A 21,879-nucleotide genomic window follows, 5' to 3' on the forward strand; every position below is an offset into this window, starting at 1 on the left:
GTCAGACTCAACAAATATTTCTGTTAGATGCCATATTCTGTATCAGAATAAATGAATTGTGACAGTAGATCATTATCAGGTCCATGGGAAACATAATACCTGCAAGTTCAAGATGGCAAATGAATGCTTCATTTTATGTATTATGTAATATGACATCAACAAGTCATAATAATAATAACAATAAGTAAAATAACTAGTGATAAAATGACTGAAATTTACACAGAAAATAACACAATTTGAGCCAATACATGATGATTTCTCTCAACAAATTGATTGTCTACCAGAATCAAACAGCAAAATCTCTCCGAGCATATCTAACAACATGCCGCCTCAGCCACAGCTGATACATCACCATATGAAAAGCATCCATCGGCTGAGGCTCCAAGTTCCACACCAAATGCTTACTTGCCGCCACACCCAGTTCTCTCATCTCCATGTACTTTTCCTCGCTCACGCCGTTCAACACAGCCTTCATTCGCTCAGCGCCGCTCCTCGCCGCCACGAGCAGAGCCATGTCAGACCATCTCAGAACATCAAGGAACGGTAAGTCCTGGATCGGACGGTCCACAATCAACACCGGCACACAACCTACAGACATCGCCTCCACCATTCCAGAGACATCACCACTATAAACAAACAGACAAAACTTGCTCGTTTGAACATTCCTCATATAATCCAACGCCTCAGACTCCTCCACCAAAAAGTCATTGTGCAACTTCAATTCGTTGACTAAATTCGGCTCCGTTTCCCCGTCCCATTTCATGTATCCCAGAAAAGATTTATCGGTCATCGGATTTTCTTGGTCCTGCGCGTGGGAGAGAGCGAGTGGGGACATATTAAAGGCAGGCAAGGTGATGTCTTTATGCGGGACAAAATAACCTGAAACAACGGGGAAAACGGAGACTTGGACGGAATTTTTCTTCAGCTCGAGGACATTTCTGTCGGATGAATAATCGATACCTGCCGGTGAAACAATGAAATGATCAGCTCCTAGAGTTCGGTTCCAGTAGGGGTGGTTGTTTCTGAGGTCTCTGACTAAACGCGCCAGAGATCGCGCGGAGGTGCCAGGGGAGAACGGAACGAAAAAGAGGTGAGCTTCAGCAGGGGTCCAAGGTGAGAAAGGGGCTGCGAGAAAGGGAATTGTAGAACAGCGAAGTGGGAAGTTCGGGAAAAGAGAATGGAGACTTTGGTGTGTCGTAGATGAAAATCTTCAACGTTGTGAGCATGTTCTGGTAGTCTTGGAAGAGTGTGGTGGCGGACATGTATGGGGAGGGTGATCCGACAGCGAAATATGGTAGGATGAGGAAGAAGAGGAAAAAATACACGGCGGCGGTGGCAGCCATTGAAGTCAAAGGTCGAAGCTTCAGCTTTTTGTCACAGGTTTTGACAATAAATATGGTTGTTGGAACAACTGATTCTAGTCTTTTCATCTAGCAAAGATTATCAGATCATTATTACTATTAATTATAATGTCCATTAATAAAAAATAATGTCACTTTTATTAATTATAATGTCCAGATCCATTAATAATAATAATGTCATTTTTTATTAATTATATAGTTAATAAAAAACATATATTATTTTGTTAGAAGACAGTGGAACCGACAGAAGGGTTTGAAGTTTTCAACCAACCATCGATTATAACAGGGAACAGTCGTAATAAATACAACCCTTTTGCAGAAATTTGCAAGGGCTAATGATAGTACAGATTATTCAAAACTAACATATTACATGTATCATGGCAAGACAAGAAAAGTGTACGGGAATGTTTGAAAGAATCTTGGTAGAATGTACAGAGATGATGGTCTCTGGTGATATGAAATGACTGATAGTCAGTCGTCTTCTACGAGCATAAAGTTGCCAGGATCCGAATAAGCACCATATTTGCGTCTGATTTGGTTCACATGCTCGTCTCTCATTTTTTGCATCTCCGACCAATATTCTGGCTCCTCCAGCAAACGCAATATCTGCCAATTCAGAATAAAAATGAACCATAGCAGCTTTTGATTGATTAATGTAGATAAATAGATATTATATATTTAGGATCAAGAAAATTCATTCGAGCTGAATGTTACTGTTTTCATTGCGGGTCTTCTGGAAGATGAATGCAAGAGACAAAGGCGAGCCACGGCCATCATTATTTTCATCTCATCCTTGTCATGTTCTCCATGAAGGATTGGATCGATTAGTCGTTCAGAGAGGCCGCTGTTGAGAAGAGACCTTGCCTGCATATCGCATTGGTGTTCTTAGAGATCCGGAAAACAAGAGGACTGCATCAACTTCATAAAGATTCATTGAGAACTCAGATTGGTTCAGTTTTCGTTACCCATAGTACCAAGCATTCTTGATTAGAGCCGGGGTTTGTGCGAATAGCCTCATTTCCTGTAATTAGTTCCAATATCACAACCCCATAAGAGTACACATCGATCTTTTCATCGACTTTGCCGTACATCACGTACTCGGGTGCCTGGTATCCGAATGACCCACTCACGTAAACTGGCCTCTTGCAGCCAGCAATTGATTCCTCAGTTTGAAGATCATGTGCTGCTGCAGCTCCAAATTCTGATAGCTGAAAGTTTTATTTTAAAAAAAAAAATCATAATCTGAGATATAGCAGGTTTAGTCCTTAAAGTCTTGGTTGTCTGTTGCACCAACTCCAATAACCTTAATTATACATTCAAATGCAACTCAAACAGAACTTACCTGTGGTTCACAGTCTTTAGAGAGGAGAATATTAGATGATTTTAAATCTCTGTGAATAATGGGAGGATAACTTGAATGGAGATACTCTAATGCCTTGGCTACTCCAACCGCAACTTTCATCCTCTCACTCCAGATCAGTTGTTTGAGCCTTTGCTTCAGACTGGAATCTACCGAAATGTAAACAATAGCAAACATTTCTGCACAGCAGCAGTATCCAAGAAGTTGAACTATGTTCTCGTGCTTAAATCCACTCAGCATTTCAAGTTCTCTACAGATGATTTTTTCAGAATCTTGAGAGGCCTTAATGACCTTAATTACAGCGGCAAGCCCAATGGCTTGATATACTTGAATATTCTCCTGTTCCTCGATCAAAGTGTCGAGACTAAAATTTTTCGTCGTGCAGCTGAGTTCTTCATACATAAATCGCCTGACGTGCCCTTTCATTTCTAACATAGCGAGAGACTGGAAGAATTTTGAGGAAAAATGATCGTGCTTATGATTCTTCTTTGTAACAGTAAGTTCTGATGATGGAGATGTCGAGGAAGTAGGCAATGACAAAAACTTTCTGAATAGATGTCTGGTTTCAGGCTGGCCACAGCAATAGGATGCAGATACCGGGGATGAAAAGGAAGATCGAAGAACCCTATTAGTCGAGCCTTGCTGTGAAGTTCCCGCGTTTTGAAGAAGGATTTTTCCTCCATTATCCATTACCAATAGGTCACAAGTGGGAGGCAATGCTTTCAAGAATCCGGCGATGTCCGAATCTTCAGGGCTGCAGAGGAGCACAAAAGCAGAGTCAGAAATCTCTCTCTTGTAGCTTGTGTATCAGTTTGAGTGACGGTTCCACATTTACCATTGATTACTGCATCCAATTGCAAGAATGGTTGCAAAATTCATTCGAACTAAGTGGGTTAGTTCAGTTAAGTAGCAGTTTCCAGCACAAATCTTTACTTCAAAATCCACCTGAAACATTAGTAACATATAAGAAGAGAATCTCCAAGTCGATAACGAAGTATAAAAAGCATTAGAACCTGCTTTGATTTACAGATGTCTTCGTGGATGTGAAATGTATTGGGATCGAAAGTGTCATCGGACTGCAAGACATGAACAGCAAGAACACTATCCCCTCTCACAACTACCAAATTCAGCAACCGAAGCAGCATCTCCCTGCTGCAATTATCATGCTTCAAACCAATAATGACCGTCTTTTTCTTCGCCAGCCTGGTTCCTCGGCGTGAGAAAATCCCCCCACTCCTCCTCGGATTCTCATCCATTATAGGAAAAATGGTTTTCAGTGAAACGAAGGCACCCCATTGCAGATTATTTTACATAAATTCATGTTTTCACCCAAAATAAATACCAACGGCGGTAGAGTATTTAAAACTAAATACAGCTCATGGTGGCTTGAGAAAGACAACGACTTGAGGGAGAAATGGACAGGATAATAAATATTGATCTACGACATTAAATGTGATGATACCCCGGGTCAGGGATAGTATCCGGGATGTCCCGGGCCATGAAGCCGGGCCATGGGTAGTGTTCGGGTCAGGAGTATAAATTATTCTCGGATCAATAAGACTGTCAAATGAGTAGAAAACCGGATCTCAATCTGTCCGGGACGTTGAGAGTGTGACTTCAAAATAAGCAGAGAGACCAGTCGAAAGGTCGGGCCATTGGAACACCCGGACTTAAACTACCCGGGATATGGGATTCCCGGGCTCTCATGAAAATGCCCGAGAGGCACTTTACCCGGGCCACTCCGATAAACGTGCCACATTTAATTACGCCGACAAAGTAGGGTATGCGTGGCCGACCTATCTCTGACACCAGTGCAAGTGGTTGACAAAATCAAATAGGCTGGATGTGACTAGTATGAGATTTGACATGTCAGAATAATAGGATATAATCAGCCGTCCTACTATAATTAATGTTCAGCACAAAGAACGAGGTCATCATTACATCCTCTACTATAAATATCAGGTTCCCTCTTTTGCATTTATTCTCTATTTACACATTGAATGCTCTCATTTATTGCTCACTTACTCCCCTCCCACACCAATCTCACAACCATTATTGGGTTACATTGGTTTCTTGCTTGAGTTATTCACTGACTTAAGCATCGGAGTGGTCACGCCGGATACCCCTCCGACGCCCATTCACTTGGTTACTCTATTGGTTGCAGATCTTCATATGTATTTCGGGAAGCAAGCACAGGATCCAGACGTCTCAGCTCTTATTTCTCCAACATCTTGATCGTGAATTCGGTGGAGCATCCGACCCGGCTCATTCATTTCACCCGGATCACATCATTGGCGCTGTCTGTGGGAAATTCTGAGTTATAAGGCGTTGATATGGCTCCTATTAGGAGGGCAAACCAAGACACTTCCCGGATCCAAGAAGAGAACAACACTCGTCTCTCTGATATGGGTGGTCAGCCATCCAATGGTCCCCAGCCTACTATCCATTTAACACCTGAGGAGTTGACAAAATTGTAACTGATGCTATTAAGACAGCCATGGCGAAGAAGACCGCTACTCATCATTCCATCCACCCCGAGCAGGAACGTGAGCAGCCGCGGGAGGAAGAGAGAAGGGAGGAGGAGAGGGAGTCAAGTGCAGGTTCTAAATCTCCTACTGCGACAGAGGAGTTAGAAGAGTTGAGGAAGAAGGTGAGAGTGTTGGAGGGACAAGTTGGTTCTAAAAGCAGTGCTCAAATTTTCAAGGGTTGCTCATTCTCCGATATCATTGTCCGGGAACCACTTCCCGGGCACTTCAAATCAGCCAAAATCAAACATTATGATGGGAGTACTGACCCCGAAGAACATCTGGCTCGATTTGAAAACATGGCTATGGAGATCAAATCAAATGTAAAGTATTCCTGACCACCCTGGTCGACTCGGCCCAGAGATGGTTCGAAGGGTTGGCACCTCAGAGCATTCATTCTTTTGAAGATTTTCAAAAAATATTCTTGCATCAGTTTAGTAGCAGCAAGAAATGCAAGAAGACTGCCTTCAGTCTGTTTGAAGTAAGGCAGGGCCAGAATGAAACTCTAAGAACCTACATCAAGCGATTTAATCGAGTGGCTTTGGAGGTCCTCACATGTGCTCCAGAAAAAAAGTTACAGCTTTTATGCAAGGATTGTGGGAGGGAGATTTCTTTCGATCCCTGACCAAAAAATTACCTGGGAACTTCGAGGATCTCTTGTCTCGGGCAGAGAAATACATCAACATGGAAGAGGCGCAGAACCAAAAGAGAGAAGCCTTGAAAAGAGCCAGAGTAGACCGGGTTGTCAGACCCGAGGAGAGGGCTCACAAAAAAAATGGTTCAGGGCATTTCTCCCACGTCCCCCTAAGAATTGCTCGGGATAGGGAAATCCAAGAATGTAGCTTGGACTTGACCCCTCGTCCAAGTTCAGCAGCACCACCATCAAGACCAGAAAAGAAAGGGTTCTGCACCCTTCACAAAGAATGTTTCCATAATAAAAGTGAATGCCGAACTCTAAGGAAGAAATCTAGTAGGCGTTCTATGCCAGTATCTCATCCCCCCCGAGATAAGTCTAGACAGCCACCTTGGTTGTCTCGACGTCCCGGACCTAATATTCCTCGGAAATCAGCAGATATCCCGAGTAGAAGCAGGAGGGAGGAAGCAAGTTCCCGGGAAGAAAGAAGTAGACAAACAGAGATGAGGGACCCTTCCCCGAGCCGAGGAGTAATCAAGATGATTTCGGGAGGGTCCACAGATGTCGATTCTAACCAGGCTTGAAAAGCAAGAAGTAGGAGGGAGTGCCTGGAAGTTGATGGGAGTGGGAGGAATGAGCCAGTTATCAGCTTTGGCCCAGAAGATCTCAGGGGGGTCAGTCTACCCCACAATGATGCTCTTGTTATCCAAGCCCGAGTGGCTAATTACGATGTATTACGAGTATTTGTTGACAATGACAGCTCTGTCAATGTCATCTTCAAAGAAGCACGGGTTCAAATGGATTTGCACGAGTATCAGTTAGAGGCAGTTGAGACTGCCCTGTTTGGCACTTTGGCTTTGCTGGACATGCCGTATACCCTGAGGGGGAAATAACCCTGCCACTGACTCTGGGAACTGGGGACTTGAGGAAAACAGTCATGACAATTTTTACAGTGGTGGATGCCCCGTCCTCATACAACATTATCTTGGGGAGGCCAGCTATGAACGAGATGAGCTGTGGCCTCCACTTATCATCAAAAAATTAAATTTCTAGTACGAGGACGGGTCGGGGAGGTCAAGGGAGACCAGCCTTCCTCTCGAAAATGTTATGGGAAGATTGTCCGAGTGGATCAGAAGAGGGAGAGAAACGAGGAGAAGGGGAAGAAGGGGAGTCAAGATAAGGTGGCCAGAGAAAGGGAAGTACATTTTGTTGCGGAGGAAGAACAAGAGACAGTGGAGATTGAGCCCGGGAAGCACATCCGAGTGGCCCGAGACATCAACGCGTCCACCCGGGTAAATCTCTTGAATTGTTTAAAAACTAACATTAGTGTTTTCGCTTGGTCTCAACAGGAACTGGCCGGGATCTCTCCGAAGGTGGCTGAGCACAAATTAAATATCCTCCCAGGATTCCGGCCCGTGAAACAAAAGAAGAGGCATTTTCGCCCGGAAGAAAGATAAAGTTATTAAAGAGCAGGTGGAAGAGCTATTGCGGGCCGACCACATTCGGGAGGTCCAATTCCCTACGTGGCTCTCAAATGTGGTCCTTGTTCCTAAAGCTACTGGAAAATGGAGGATGTGTGTAGATTTCCGGGACCTGAATAAAGCCTGCCCCAAATACTGTTATCCACTTCCACGGATTGATCAACTGGTGGATTCAACCTCCGGGTGCGAGTTATTAAGCTTTCTGGACGCTTATCAGGGGTACCACCAAATCCCCTTAGCTCTTGAAGATCAAGATAAAGCCAGTTTTATCACTTTCGGGGGCACTTTCTGCTACGTAGTTATGCCCTTTGGATTGAAGAATGCTGGGGCCACATATCAACGCTTGATGAATAACGTTTTTCAAAAGCAGATAGGCAGGAACATTGAAGTGTATGTGGATGATATCCTGATCAAGACCCGGGAAGTCTCCTGCTTCATTGATGATCTGGCCGAGACCTTCACCACCTTGAAACAGTATGAGATTAAGCTCAACCCGGCTAAATGTATATTTGGGGTAAGAAGTGGGAAGTTTTTGGGTTTCTTAGTGACTGATCGGGGAATTGAAGTAAATTCAGAAAAGATCAAAGCAATAATGGACATGTCTTCCCCTCAATCTGTCCGGGATGTACAAAAATTGACCTGGAGAATTGCGGCCCTATCCCGTTTCATCTCCCGGTCTGCCCATAGAAGCTATCCATTCTTTCAAGTTTTGAGAAAAGCACAAAAATTCGGCTGGGATGAAAAATGTGAGCTAGCTTTCCAAGATTTGAAGAAGCATTTGGCCGAGTTACCTGTTTTGATAAAACCAGAGCCCGGGGAAAAATTGTGGATTTATTTATCCGCTACTGAGCATGCCGTTAGTTCCGTACTTGTCAGGGAAGAGGGGGACGACCAGAAGCCTAGTATATTATGTCAGTCATGCCCTTCGAGGGGCAGAATTGAAATACAGTGAAGTGGAAAAAATAGCACTGGCCCTGGTGATGACTCCCCGGAAGTTGAGACCTTATTTTCTCTCACATACAATTGTGGTCCTCACCAATTCTCCACTCGGGAGGATCATGACACACGCTGAAGTCTCGGGAAGAATGGTTAATTGGACTATAGAGCTCGGGGAATATGACATTGAATACAAACCTCGGGTTGCTATTAAAGCCCAAGCATTAACAGACTTCTTAATAGAGATGATTCAACCGGGAGAAGAAGATGTATGGAGAATTTTTGTTGATGGGGCATCAAATTTGTCAGGATGTGGAGTTGGGGTGGTTTTAATTGCTCCATCAGGAGAAAAAATCAAGTTGGCTCTAAGAATCGATTACAGGGTCACCAACAACGAAGCTGAGTATGAAGCTATTCTGGCAGGGTTGCAAGCTGCCCGGGAAGTCGGAGCTTCCCAGGTTATTATTTATTCTGATTCTCAACTGGTCACCCAGCAAATAAAAGGGACGTATGAGGCCAAGAATGAAAAAATGCTCAAATATCTAGGGCTCATCACGGCCCGGACAGCATTTCTAACCGACTGGAGCATTGAACAGATTCTTAGAGAAGAAAATGAGGAGGCTGATACCTTAACCAAATTGGCTGCCTCTATGTTGGACACAAGCACCCGGGAAGTCATGTGTTTTACCCGGTTAGTACTTTCTGTTGATGAGGAAGTACCACCAACTCGGACAAGCTCGTGGATGACTCCTCTAATTGAGTATATGGTCCATACCAAACTCCCGGAAGACAAAGCTCAAGCTCTGAAAATCAAAAAACAAGCACCCAGGTTTGTTCTTTTAAATGATGTTTTGTACAGACGATCATATCAGGGCCCTTTGCTCAAGTGCTTATCAGAAAATGAAGTAGAGTATGTCCTTCGAGAAATACACGAAGGGTGCTGTGGTGAACACCTCGGTGGGACTGCCCTGTCTCGGAAAGCTATATTAACCGGATTTTGGTGGCCCCAGATGCATCAAGATGCTGTTCGACTTGTTCAGAAATGTAAAGATTGCCAACACCATTCTATTTTTCATCATCATCCAGCCACTGGCATGCAACCCATCTCATCATCTTGTCATTTTGATCAATGGAGGTTGGATATTGTGGGCCCATTCCCAATAGCTCAGGCGCAGAAAAAATTCCTTCTTGTGGCTGTGGATTACTTCTCTAAATGGGTGGAGGCCGAGCAATTAGCCAAAATTACTGAGGAAGAGGTGATGAAATTCCTTTGGAAAAATATTGTTTGTAGATTCGGAATCCCAAGAAGATTGATTTCAGATAATGGGAAGCAATTCCAGGGAAAGAAGATCACATCTTTGTGTCAAGAAATGAAGATCATTCAATCCTTCACCTCAGTGGCTTACCCCCAAACCAATGGCCAAACTGAAGTGACTAATAGAATCATTGTACAAGCATTAAAGGCCCGGCTTCTTGGGAAAGATAAAGATTGGGTTGAAGAATTACCGAGTATATTGTGGGCGTATCGAACTACACCTCGAACAACTACTCGGGAAACTCCATACAGCTTAGTCTACGGTTCGGAAGCAGTCTTACTTGTGGAGATCGGTCAATCTTCTACTCCGGTAGAATCTTATCCGAGCAACAATGACCAGTCCCGGGCCATCGAGCTTGATCTAGTTGAAGAAAAGAGAGATCGGGCAGCCATTCGGATGGAAGCTTATCGCAGCCAGATAATGAAATCCTATAACAAGCATGTTCGATCACGAGATTTCCAGGTTGGAGACCTAGTCATGAAAAAAGTAAAGCCAGTTGGTGATGTGGGAAAATTAGAAGCACGATGGGAAGGACCCTTCAAAGTAATTCAGAGAGTCAGCTCGGGGGCGGCTTATTATCTAGAAAACTCTCAGGGACATACCCTTAAAAGACCCTGGAACGCATTTAATTTGAAGAAATATTATGTTTAAAGCTTTTGTATCTATTGCTTATACATCAAATGAAGAAATTATTCAAGGAAGTGTCTACGAAGTCCAGGGACCCGTACCCTGGCCCGGGGACCCGCACCCCGGTTATCTCTCAAGTCCAGGGACCCGTACCCTGGCCCGAGGATATCTCTCAAGTCCGGGGACCCGCACCCCGGTTATCCCTCAAGTCTAGGGACATGCACCCTGATTATTCACTAATTGTTTACGGAACTCAAGGGCTTATACGCTGACCCTTAATGTGTGTGGCAAAGATGGGTAAAATCCATAAGTTTATCTGAATAAATTCAAGTCATTCGCAGTTATCAAACATGAAATGAAAGAAGGAATGTTTTTCATTAAAACAAAAAAGAGACAATTACAAGGAACCCGAGAATAAAAAATAAAGAACAAAAGATAGAATTCCTAGTCTATTTTCGGATCCTGTTTCTCTTCCTCTTCCTCTTCTTCTGGGAGGGAAGCTGCAGCTTTTTCTAAGTCAGGGAAGTCTTCCCTATCGGAAGGAACCAGGCCTGCCTCCTCGAACTGCTCGAGACACTTATTGAAGCCCAGGTCAAAATAGACAAAGGCCTTGTCAGTCACCATCTTCTTGAATTCCAGAGACTTCAGGAATTTGGCCATGTCTTCCTCCCAGAAGCCCTTGCATGTTCCAAAGCAGCCTGCGCCTCCTCAGCTCGAACTCGGGAAGACTCCGTTTCTGCCCTGGCTGCCTGCATCTCTAGCCTGGCAACTTCTGATAGGGCATCAAAGTTTTTTTGGGCCTCGGCCAGTTCTGCTCGGGCCAGGTCCATTTGTTGTTGCCAGCTAGCCCTCTCCCGGGCTAGAACATGATCATGAAGCTCGTTCAACCGACCTACCTCCTCTTGGAGTTTGGCATGCGTCTCCCGGACAGAGGTGGCTTGTGTGTTGGTTCTTTTGGCAGCCTGAGCCACTCGCTCAAAGGCTGACATAAGCATTTGCATACCCTGAAAATATAAAGAAGGTCAGAACTGATATATAATTAAATGACGAAATAAACAAGGTAACTTACGGAGAAAGACCGGGCTACCCCTTCGCACAACATCTCATTGGGGTGGAGCCCTTGAAGATGCACCACTTCCTCAGGGCGCAGAAGACCTCGGATCATCTTGACCAGATCCGAGCTGATGTCATCCCCAAAGATGTTGGGAAGGACCCAGGACCTCCCCCCTGGGGGCAAGTAGACGATCCGGGATGAGGAGATTGGACAATCTCTTCAGTTTTGTCCTCCACGGTAATCGTTTCGAGGGCCGGCTCCGTCGCAGCTTTTCTTCTACGGTGATTAAGAGGCGCTGAGTCCTCTTCAACGACCAGGGAGGTGGTTTCCTCCTGGGTAGGAATCGTTTCCTCTCGGATCTCGGCCTCTTCCCGGATCCGGGTCTCCTCACGTTCCCGGGCCTCAGCCTCTGCCCGGGCTCTTCGTTCCTCCTGTTCCTGAGCCTCACGGGCCTTCTTTTGCTCTGCTTTCTTCTGAGCGGCTGCCTCGAGAAGACTTGCCTTGATCATTTCTTCTTCAGGTGCATTAAGGAATTGACAATCAGAGGAGTAACACAGAAGTTTAACAAAAATTAAAGGGAGAATAATTTACCAGCCTGTGACTCGGCTTGGCCAAATTCATCTATTATATGGTCTACAGGATCTTCAGGCCGGGGCCCGATCCCGTAGTAAACCAAATTACCTCCCCCCCCGATCAACACGGCTGATAGGAAGGACTGGCCTTCCAGAACGTCTCGGGCATAAGTGAAAGGAGAGAGTGGTTTGAAATCCTTAGGAAGCTCAGGCTGCTCAGGCATTGCAGACAAGAAGCCGGTCGCGCAAGTCAGGGTAATTGACTGGAACCGGTAATGCATCCGGGCCGTAAAAGAAAAGACCCCATCATTAAACCGGCATGAGTAGAAATAATGGAAGATGGAAGAGTTGATAGGAATGTTTCTCATACGGAATAAAATAAAAGTAGCAGCCATGATTCGAAAGGCGTTGGGGTGGAGATGATTGATCGAGAGACCAAAGAACCGGGCAATCCCTTCGAAAAAGTGATGAATCGGGAACCAAAGCCCACTCTTGAGCTGTTCCACGAAAAAGGTTTGGAAGCCCGGGGGAGGGGTGTCCGGGTGATCGCTAGGGTTAGGAATTAGTATTTTGTAGGAGGAGGGAATAGAACCTAAGGACCTAATTTCTTCTAAATTACCCGGACGAAGGGTAGAAGTTACTGTTGAGAACCACAAGGGCCCTGCAACCTTATCCTTCCCCTTACCTTGGGTACCGGAAGGACGAGAAGAAGAAGCTTTGGGTTTTGTGAGAAGTCGGGAATGGGGAAGGGGAATACCTATTGGGATATGGACGGAGGTTTCTGAAGGGGTCGGGGAGTTATCCTCCGACCGACCCCTGACATTCTTACCAGATGTGGATGAAGTGAAGTTCGACATGACTAGGGAGAAGTAAAAGGTAAGGAAGAAGAAACTTACTAAGAAGAAAAGCGAAGATGACTGTTGGCTGGTGAACGGGGAAATCGCCGGAATAAGATTCCCACAACGGAAAGCTTGAGAGAAAAATTCGGCAGAGCTTCGCTACGCGGTTGAAATTGCAAATGATTTTTCAAAAATCGGTCAGCTACTATATATAGGGAGAGTTAATATGCGCTGTTGATAAAAAATGAATCCGACGGATTAGATTAGCCTAGGAAAATGGGCGGTATGATTGAGCGGGATATTTGAAAAGACAGGCGCAGAGCTCGAGGTGTCATGATGATTTATCTTCTCGGAATACTAAAAGACTCTGACAGCTTTTCACTAGGGCTTACGTCAGCAATGGCAACGTGGAGACCACTTCGCTTAACTCGGGAAAGACTAAACGACAAATTATTTTTCCTGACTGGGCACACAAGACTAATCGGGACAGCGAGTACGACTCTAGCCCGACTGTTTAGGGAGGGAGTGATGATACCTCGGGTGTCCCGGGTCAGGGATTGTATCCAGGATGTCCCGGGCCATGGGTAGTGCCCGGGTCAGGAGTATAAATTATTCCCGGATCAATAAGATGACAATCTGAGTAGAAAATCGGATCTCAATCTTCCCGGGACGTTGGGAGTGTGACTTCAGAATAAGCGGAGAGGTCAGTCGAAAGGTCGGGCCATTAGAACACCCGGACTTAAACTACCCGAGGTATGGGATGCCCGGGCTCTCATGAAAATGCCCGAGAGGCACTTTACCCGGGCCACTCCGATAAACGTGCCACATTTAATTACGCCGACAAAGTAGGGTATGTGCGGCCGACCTATCTCTGACACCAGTGCAAGTGGTTGACAAAATCAAATAGGCTGGATGTGACTAGTATGAGATTTGACATGTCAAAATAATAGGGTATAATCAGCCGCCCTACTATAATTAATGTTCAGCACAAAGAACGAGGTCATCATTATATCATCTACTATAAATATCAGGTTCCTTCTTTGCATTTATTCTCTATTGACACATTGAATGCTCTCATTTATTGCTCACTTACTCCCCTCCCACACCAATCTCACAACCATTATTGGGTTACATTGGTTTCTTGCTTGAGTTATTCACTGACTTAAGCATCGGAGTGGTCACGCCGGACACCCCTCCGGCGCCCATTCACATGGTTACTCTATTGGTTGCAGATCTTCATATGTATTTCGGGAAGAAAGCTCAGGATCCAGACGTCTCAACTATTATTTCTCCAACATCTTGATCGTGAATTTAGTGGAGCATCCGACCCGGCTCATTCATTTCACCTGGATCACATCAAAATGCATGAATAAAAAAACAAGTTTAAGAAGGGAAACAAGAAAGAATTAATTGTCCAGATAACTAAGCTACTTAACTTCTATAGTTTCTTGATCTTGTGAAGTCGGCAGCACTAAATATGTGATTCCCCTGTAGGTAGCAAAGAACTAATCCCGCAGGTAGCAAACAAGTACGAAAAGATTACATGATCAGAGAGCTTCCTTATCATCGAACAAACTAGTTTGTTCTGTGAGTGAGAATTACTTTCATGTACATCTCTGAGCGTGAGACAGCAGGCATGACAGAGGCATTTCCCTTTTCGTTTTACTTATGATGTTGATCCTTTCCAGTCAATATCACCACTTCACACCTAACAGAAATATTACAACAAAATTTAATGTTGAAATAATTTCGTTGTCTGTACTTTTATGTTTTAAATTTTCATTTTATGCTATTATTTATTGTACAGAGTTTATTAAATTACTCATCCAAGTATTGATGGTCTGATTTATCTCTTCACGAAACCATTTATTAGTGGGCGTGGCACTTATCATAAAGTCTGAAAAAAGTGTCATAAATATATAATTAATTTTGTATTCCTTTGGCATGGTTGATAAAATGGTTACCGAAAGGAAATATATTTTCTTTATTCAATTAATATAACTTTTTATCTTAAATAATTTCTCTAATATTATCTTTGTCTGTTGATTTGATTATGTACAATATTTGATAAGATTTTACCTTTCTTGATGATGAGATAATTATGTAAATGTTATCTTGATAACATATCAAGTTTTGGTTCTCCTTGTTTAATAGGTTAACTTATGGAGATAAAACTCTAGGAGAGAGAATATCTATAAATAAGAGAACAAGTACATTTATGCGTCTTCCTTCCCTCGATCAAATATACACGCACTTGTGCACATTATAGATTTCAGAGAAATATTTCTTCAAGGGACATGTTGTTGTGAAGAGTGCAGATAGCGCGTGTTGTCTTGAATGTTGGGGACATCTGCAGACAGCATCCTTGACGAAGTTGGCTGAAGATCGTTTTTGTTGCTCCAGTTTTTGGCTCACATTTTTGCTTTCTTGAATAAGTTTTATTCTGGTATTTGGTTTTAGAAAACGTTTATTTTCTCAACGTGTTGAGGAAATTGATTTTTTGTGAAAATCACTAGTGATAGGTTTTTGTAAACGTTTTGATTTTCTAGTGATTAACTTTTGCCCTGAATACTTGTGCAAATTTAATCTTGTCCATAGTATTTATTTAATGTCAATTTGTGTTACAAACTTTAATATTCTGGTGAATGTTGTCGTAAATGTTGTAACATTTGGCACAACACTTAATTCTTATAAAACACAAATTTACAATCTTACACTACTGTTTTCGTATAAACTTACATCTGTAAAGCAAATATTCTTTACAGTTACTACCTCAATCGTGTATCCAATGATTTATATCTTAACATGATTATAATATTAATGGTGACGGTGCTAATATGATAAAACATGAGTCATTAGATCAACTGTTAGAATAATATTATTAAAGTACCTTAAACTCGACTCAAATTTCTTTTAAATGAAAAGCAATAACATCATTATTTTTCGATCTTGAAAGGGAAACTAGACAAAAGCAACTTCAAATGCACATCTAACAAACCAATAGGAATAGAGCAGATCATAACACATTTAATGGAAAATTTCCTCTTTGCTGAAATAAAGGTTAGAAAATCTATCCCACCTAAAAGTTGAGATAACTATGCTGTGAGACATAATAATGCCTTCCCAACATAGAATGGATCCATTAACCAAAAATTTAACATTTATAAAACAAGATACCCCAAGTTTTATTTTATATTTCATAGGCCTATACCTCATTTGTGCCTAGTAAAATGATCATCTTCGATTTGGTACTTCTGCAAGTGCTTTCCTTTTTCACTTTGCGACAAGGTTGTGCTTTAGCAAATTCGAGCTTGTGCCTAACATCTTTTCCTTTCCTCATTTGCCAAGATCTTGTGCTTTGTCTTGGTTTCGTACAAAATCTAGATAAACATTGATGTTGTGTCAATACTGTTAATTTCACTGGGGCCAGGGATATTCTTGTATCATGTTTTCCAAGCAAAGTTCATGGTATACACTGAAGACCTAAGTATTGATGCTTGCACTAATGATGGACACTACAATGGAAAGATTATGATCGAATTGCTTCAAGAGAGATTTAATTTTTCAACATATGTTTTTTTTTTAGCAAGACTCCTTCCGAGACGGTCTCGTATGTATTTATCTGTAAGATTGATCGATCTGATCCATACCTAGAGTAAAAAGTAATATTTTTTTATATAAAAATTAATATTTTCATGGTTCGAATCGGATATGATATATTTGTCTAACAAAATTAATATGTGAGATATCTCATGAGAGTTTTTGTGTGTTTTTATGTAGCTATTTCATCCGGTTAAGGAATTGATTTTAGTTATTGAATCGATGAAATAGTTTAAAAGTTTGATGTTTAGATCATTCATAGATGTATGAACTCACCAACCGACGTGGAATATACAAGATGTTGCACGATCTGTGAACAAGATGTTTAGATCGTTCGCTTTCTTGCTTTAGAGCTAGAAGTCCATAGAAAGCCCCAAAATGGGAAGAAGCATGCTAAAGACGTGAAACATGAGGGAAAGACAGGGCTTTGCCCCAAGCTCACCAACTAAAGTCAGAGAAGCTTCCTTTTACCAAAGAACAATTAGGTTGAAAAAAAATATCAAATACATCTCCACACTTATTCACACTACATTTATACCAATCACGATATATTTCAAATCTTTTCATTTACAATCTCTTGGGATTAATATAATTATTATATAAATAAGTAGAGTTTTCTTAGTTCAACTTTTTATCAATAAAAATAAAATCGAAAACATAGATTTTAAATGACTCGATCCAAATTCAATATTAGAGTTTTTAACTAACATGTTTAAATCACTTCCAGTGCAAAATAATAATAGCTAGTTTAGTTGCTAGGTAATTTTTTTTTTTTTTTTGAGGGATAATTTTAGTAGCTCATGGATTTAGAGACCATTTTTGTCGACAAAAGGAATATTCATCAACGTTCATGCACAAATATCATGGGCGGAAAGGGGTGACCGAACGAAAAAATAAACATCTCCAGGTTTATAACTGCGTCCTACTCAATCGCTACACATTCAATCTTTCAAATTTATTTCCTCATTCCAAGCTCAAATTGGATAATCCTTTCAAGAAAAATGGAAGTGCAGAGGTTGTCGATTATCATAATCTCACACATTCGAATTTGCTAAAGCACAAACATAAATAATCAAAGTAAAAATGCCTCTCTAAAAATATACTGTGTCCATGGATGTCACCTAGTTTGAGGGCATCTCCTATCACGCAAATTCTCATCTTCAGGTTCAGAATCGTATTTGATATTCCTCACAACACTGACCTTCCCACACATGTTGAGGGAAACAATATCATGACAGAAACAAATAAAAATGAAAACATGTTCAAAGGGCTTGTCTATTCAAAGCAGCATCTGGTGAAAGCCACTATCCCAAACTCCAAAGCATGACCAAGCTAGCATCTCCTCAGAGGTTGGATCAGGAAGTTGACGATGTAGGCGGACGATGGCGCGCCTACATTGTTCATGATAATATTTTACCAGGTAGCCTTTGACATTTCCATCTCAAGACCAATAGATGGACTCGATCTCCCTATTGCGCTAGATCATATATGAAACACCCCTGATCTAATTTTGAATCGTATAACAACATATCCCCTTCACTTCATGCCTTTGCTCAAATGTCTAGTGGAGTCATTCCTAGCAATGTTCATGAAGCTCTAAGAGTTTCTGACAATTTATGCATGAGTGCAACATTGGAATCAATCATGATGTAATCAACTTTAGGCTTTTTCTAACTATTTTTGGTATCAGTCCATGATCCCCCTCCTATCTAAACATCAAACTTTCAATCATAATCTTTCCGGTGAGAGAACAAAAGTAAAAAAAAACGCATGTCCATCAGCAACACAGTTAACAATAATTAGGTATCCAGTGTATGCCATGAACTTTGCTTGGAAAACATCGGTGTGATGACCTGAATGGAACGAAAGTTTGACACCATCTGTTTCCCAATCCCAGAGTTTGATCCTCCTATCATCAGAACCCGATATTAGAATATCACCAGCCGCATCGAAGCTAAAAGTGTTGACACAGCCTCAATGTTTAGCTAGATTTCACACGAAACCAAGACAAAGCACAAGATCCCGGTAACAGGAGAAAAGGGAAACATATATCCACAAACTCGAATTTGCTAAAGCACAAACATAGATTGTATCATAAATAATTATTGTTAGGTGTTTCAGTTAATTGAAGATGCAAAAGGAAATACAAAAATATGTAGACTTTCTCCACTTAATTCAAGTGACAGAAATCAAAGCAATTTGGTATTGGAAGTGCTCATAATTCACTTGATCTATAGCAAGTACTTAATCACCCAAAGGCAGGAAATGTCAATAACTTGCAATAAATCCAACTATAAGAAAAACCTACAAAAGCATTGACGAGATCCTTTATTGGGCAAACATTAGCAAGACAGCATCTCTCAACTCAATCAATAACCCTGAAACACTATTACTAAATTCCACGAAATCAAGAGTGAACGCATATAAGCAATGTAGTATGTCCATCAAGGAGAGATTATAAATTCAGTTTCAGAAGGAAAGCAAACAGAATAGCAGCGGCCACAAAATCTTAAAACCAGGAGCAATGACACATTCAAACTAGGGCATAATTAAGTGAACCGAATAAAAAGTATTGTGAGCAAGTAGACTGCATTAGGCAGGCTAGACATTTAAAGAAACCAAAGATTTAGAAGGTAATAAAAGGTGGTGGGGATTGTAACTAGTGATGCAAGGTGACGGTAAATACAAGAGTTAAGAAAACGAAAAGCACTAACTAAACTTCTAAATGACAGTCGACAACAGTAAAATAATCTTCCTTCATGAATACATAAAATAATTGAACGAGGCAGGAAACCTCGTGCAACATCCTATGCAGTTCATCTCTATCTTCAACAACTTGATCCCTATTATTGACGTCAACCATACAGATCGACCCTGTGAAATTCTCGAAGTAGTGCCTCGACAAAGGACAAATCTGAAATAAAAACAAACCAGTTTAAACTTGTATAGAAAAATAAAAGGCACTAAACACCGATATCAAGAGATTAAAGAGGATTAAGTAGCCAAACTGGTAGCTCTAGAATCTTGCATGTTTTGTACAATCGCATGTGAATTATAACAGACAAGAGCTGGGGATGAGCCACATACAAGAAATTGAAAACAGAAGCTAAACTGCATTAAATTCTCTGCTGCCTCAATATAAAGGTTTATACCACAGAGTTAGCCATCCAGTGAAGTTATTTAGCCAAGTTAAAAACATGGAATACAATTTGAACCAAACATTCAGATAATTATCAGCACTTTATCAATATATCCATTGCCAACAATATCCAGTGAAGGTGTCTCTTTGCCAGCATTAAGAAACATTAAAGGAGTAAAGAAAAAAAACCTTTTCCAACCCAGTAAATAGAAACCAGGGGAATAAAAAAGTGTCTACATGTAGTTTATCATTGTACCAGAGATGGAAGTACTGCTGTTTGAATTAATAGCCGGAATTGTTATAACTATTTCTCCAAGCCTGAGCTTGTAAAATATCATAGTAAGGCCTACCATCAGAATATGCATCTTTTTCTTAGCAAATAACCTGCTGAACATCTTGGTGAAAGTGAGGCGCATCCTTGTTTTCCTGCAAACAAATCACCCTGCGGTCTGGACCGGCAGAAATATCATAAAATGAAATCATGAATGTTTCATACATTTCACAAACAGTGAATATAGGTGAATAGCTAGGTGAAACATATATTGTAATCAACCAAGAAATATCTTTTCTTCCAATGTATCTGATAAAAATGTGTTCTCTGAAACAGGGTATTGCCGCTCACATACAAAGAATATCATTACACTCAGTCAAAATTCCAAAGGTAACCAATCAAGTTATTGTCACAATCATTTTATTCTTCTTCCCGGCGGATAAAAGGATAACTTTCCCATCCACAATGTCATCAAGCTCGATTTTCTTGGCATCACTATCAACTCTGTTGTTGTTCAAATAAAGCCCCCCTTGCTTGAGCAAACGACGGGCTGCTGATTTACTCTCCAGCAAACCAGTAGAGACAGTTAGATCAACAAGAGACAGGTTTAAGACCTGGTCTTGGCGCAAAGAACACGATGGAACATCCTCTGAGATTGTCTCAATTGTCTTCCAATCCAGTTCTGTTTTGGCACCCGGCCTCAATGCCTGGGTAGCTTTTACCGCCTCGTCAAGTCCCTCTCGCCCATGGACAAAAAGGGTAACTTCCTCCGCAAGCCTATGCTGAGCAGTATTGGGGACATACCCAGGTCCCTGCATTGACTTTTCAATCTGGGAGATCTCATCAATACTGAGGAAAGTAAGGATTTTGAGAAATCTGACAACGTCAGCATCTGAAACAGAGAACAAGTACTGGTAAAACTGGTAAGGTGACATGAGGGAGGGAGAGAGCCAAATGGCACCATCCTCGGATTTGCCAAACTTGGTGCCGTCACTCTTGAGGAGAAGAGGGAAGGTAAGCCCATAGGCTCCTTCGGCCTGAAGAATTCTTCGAATGAGATCGGTGCCAGCAGTGATGTTGCCCCATTGGTCGCTGCCTCCAATCTGAACATTGACCCCATGGTCGCGGAAGAGATAGAGAAAATCATATCCCTGAAGCAGCTGGTATGTGAACTCAGTATAGCTCATGCCCTTCTCCGATTCAAGCCTCTTGCGAACGCTGTCCTTAGAAATCATGGTGCCCACTCTGGCGAATCTTCCCACATCCCTCAAGAAATCCAACAGCTTTACATCCTTCCACCAGTCGTGATTGTTTAACATCGTGAAAGAAGAAGAAAAAGAAGACGAGTCGCGTCCAATAATACCCTGAATGGTGGCTGAGATTGCAGATACGTTCCTTTCGAGTGCAGCAGGATCGAGGTCTGGCCTCTCAAGTGACTTACCTGAGGGGTCACCGACGCGACCAGTGGCTCCGCCGATGAGAGCAACCGCTGAGTGGCCACAGCGGAGGAACCATGAGAGAACGATGATACCAAGTAGGTTTCCGAGGTGAAGACTGTCGGCGGTGGGGTCAAAACCACAATATACCTTCAAAGGAGAATGGCGGAGTGATTCGCTGGTGATGGAATCGAGAAGGCCCCTCTCTTGCAGAATTTCGACCACATTCCGGCGTGAACAGTAAAGGCGGTTGAGGGAGCGGAGATGATGTGGAAGAGATGCGGAGGAAGCAGGGAAAAATAGCCTCCAATTGGTGGCGGAGACAAGAAGAGTGTGACCCCGCACTAGAGAATTAGCAATGAATCCCATCTATCTATCCTCGCTCTCGCACTGGAAAATTCTGATTTATTTATGTGAAAAAACTAAATATTGCCACTAATTTCATCAGTATTGAGGAGTGACTTTTGCTGTCTACTTCGGCAAATTTCTTCTATCAATTCATCATTGGTGTAGAGGTCGTACGTCGTAAACAGGGATGATAACTTTCCTCACGGGTTTGGGGTCCTGCGAAAAAAATCCGAAACCGGGATGGAGATCTCTAATTTTTTCAGATTTGGGTTCGGTTTGGGGTTCGAGGATTTTTTTAAATCCCCGATATAAATCGGGACGGATATGAGATTACTATCCCTATTCTCGAAATCCCCGAACCCGTTTCGAAAATAATATCA

The 21,879-nt window shown here is 42.1% G+C and overlaps 2 protein-coding genes and 1 pseudogene across 3 annotated transcripts; all 3 read right to left on the minus strand.

Moving 5' to 3' along the window:
* Positions 1–120: 120 nt before the first annotated feature.
* LOC142540888 (putative glycosyltransferase At5g11130) lies at positions 121–1,445 on the minus strand (annotated as a pseudogene).
* A 177-nt stretch (positions 1,446–1,622) lies between these two features.
* Positions 1,623–4,168, minus strand: LOC142540893 (putative serine/threonine-protein kinase PBL7). The gene is made up of 6 exons (XM_075647349.1): positions 3,735–4,168; positions 3,557–3,666; positions 2,704–3,475; positions 2,327–2,569; positions 2,076–2,225; positions 1,623–1,967 (listed from the first exon to the last, which is right to left on the minus strand). Exons 1-6 carry the CDS (start codon positions 3,975–3,977, stop codon positions 1,833–1,835), a joined length of 1,653 nt encoding a protein of 550 aa, XP_075503464.1. The 5' UTR covers positions 3,978–4,168; the 3' UTR covers positions 1,623–1,832.
* Positions 4,169–17,397: 13,229 nt separating this feature from the next.
* On the minus strand, positions 17,398–21,638 carry LOC142540899 (tyrosine--tRNA ligase, chloroplastic/mitochondrial). Of its 2 annotated transcripts, XR_012819180.1 has the most exons (3): positions 20,067–21,638; positions 19,795–19,870; positions 17,401–19,219 (listed from the first exon to the last, which is right to left on the minus strand). XR_012819180.1 is itself a non-coding variant. In XM_075647359.1 (2 exons), the coding sequence occupies exon 1, from the start codon at positions 21,518–21,520 to the stop codon at positions 20,114–20,116; it is 1,407 nt and encodes a 468-aa protein (XP_075503474.1). In that variant the 5' UTR covers positions 21,521–21,638; the 3' UTR covers positions 17,398–19,870; positions 20,067–20,113. The 2 variants fall into 2 exon arrangements, 1 of the variants encoding a protein (XP_075503474.1); XM_075647359.1 differs by having other exon boundaries at positions 17,398–19,870.
* Between the last annotated feature and the right edge of the window lie 241 nt (positions 21,639–21,879).

The sequence above is a fragment of the Primulina tabacum genome, chromosome 1 (assembly GCF_025594145.1).
Source record: "Primulina tabacum isolate GXHZ01 chromosome 1, ASM2559414v2, whole genome shotgun sequence".
In the NCBI taxonomy this organism is placed as follows: domain Eukaryota; kingdom Viridiplantae; phylum Streptophyta; class Magnoliopsida; order Lamiales; family Gesneriaceae; genus Primulina; species Primulina tabacum.

Bases quoted from the DNA above. Each gene is read 5' to 3' on its own strand.
- LOC142540899 (XM_075647359.1), bottom strand. From the start codon at position 21,520: ATGGGATTCATTGCTAATTCTCTAGTGCGGGGTCACACTCTTCTTGTC.
- LOC142540893 (XM_075647349.1), bottom strand. From the start codon at position 3,977: ATGGATGAGAATCCGAGGAGGAGTGGGGGGATTTTCTCACGCCGAGGA. The intron at 3,667-3,734 runs GTTCTAATGCTT...CTAATGTTTCAG, and splicing joins ACATCTGTAAATCAAAGCAG to GTGGATTTTGAAGTAAAGAT. The intron at 2,570-2,703 runs GTAAGTTCTGTT...TAAAACTTTCAG, and splicing joins CTAAAGACTGTGAACCACAG to CTATCAGAATTTGGAGCTGC.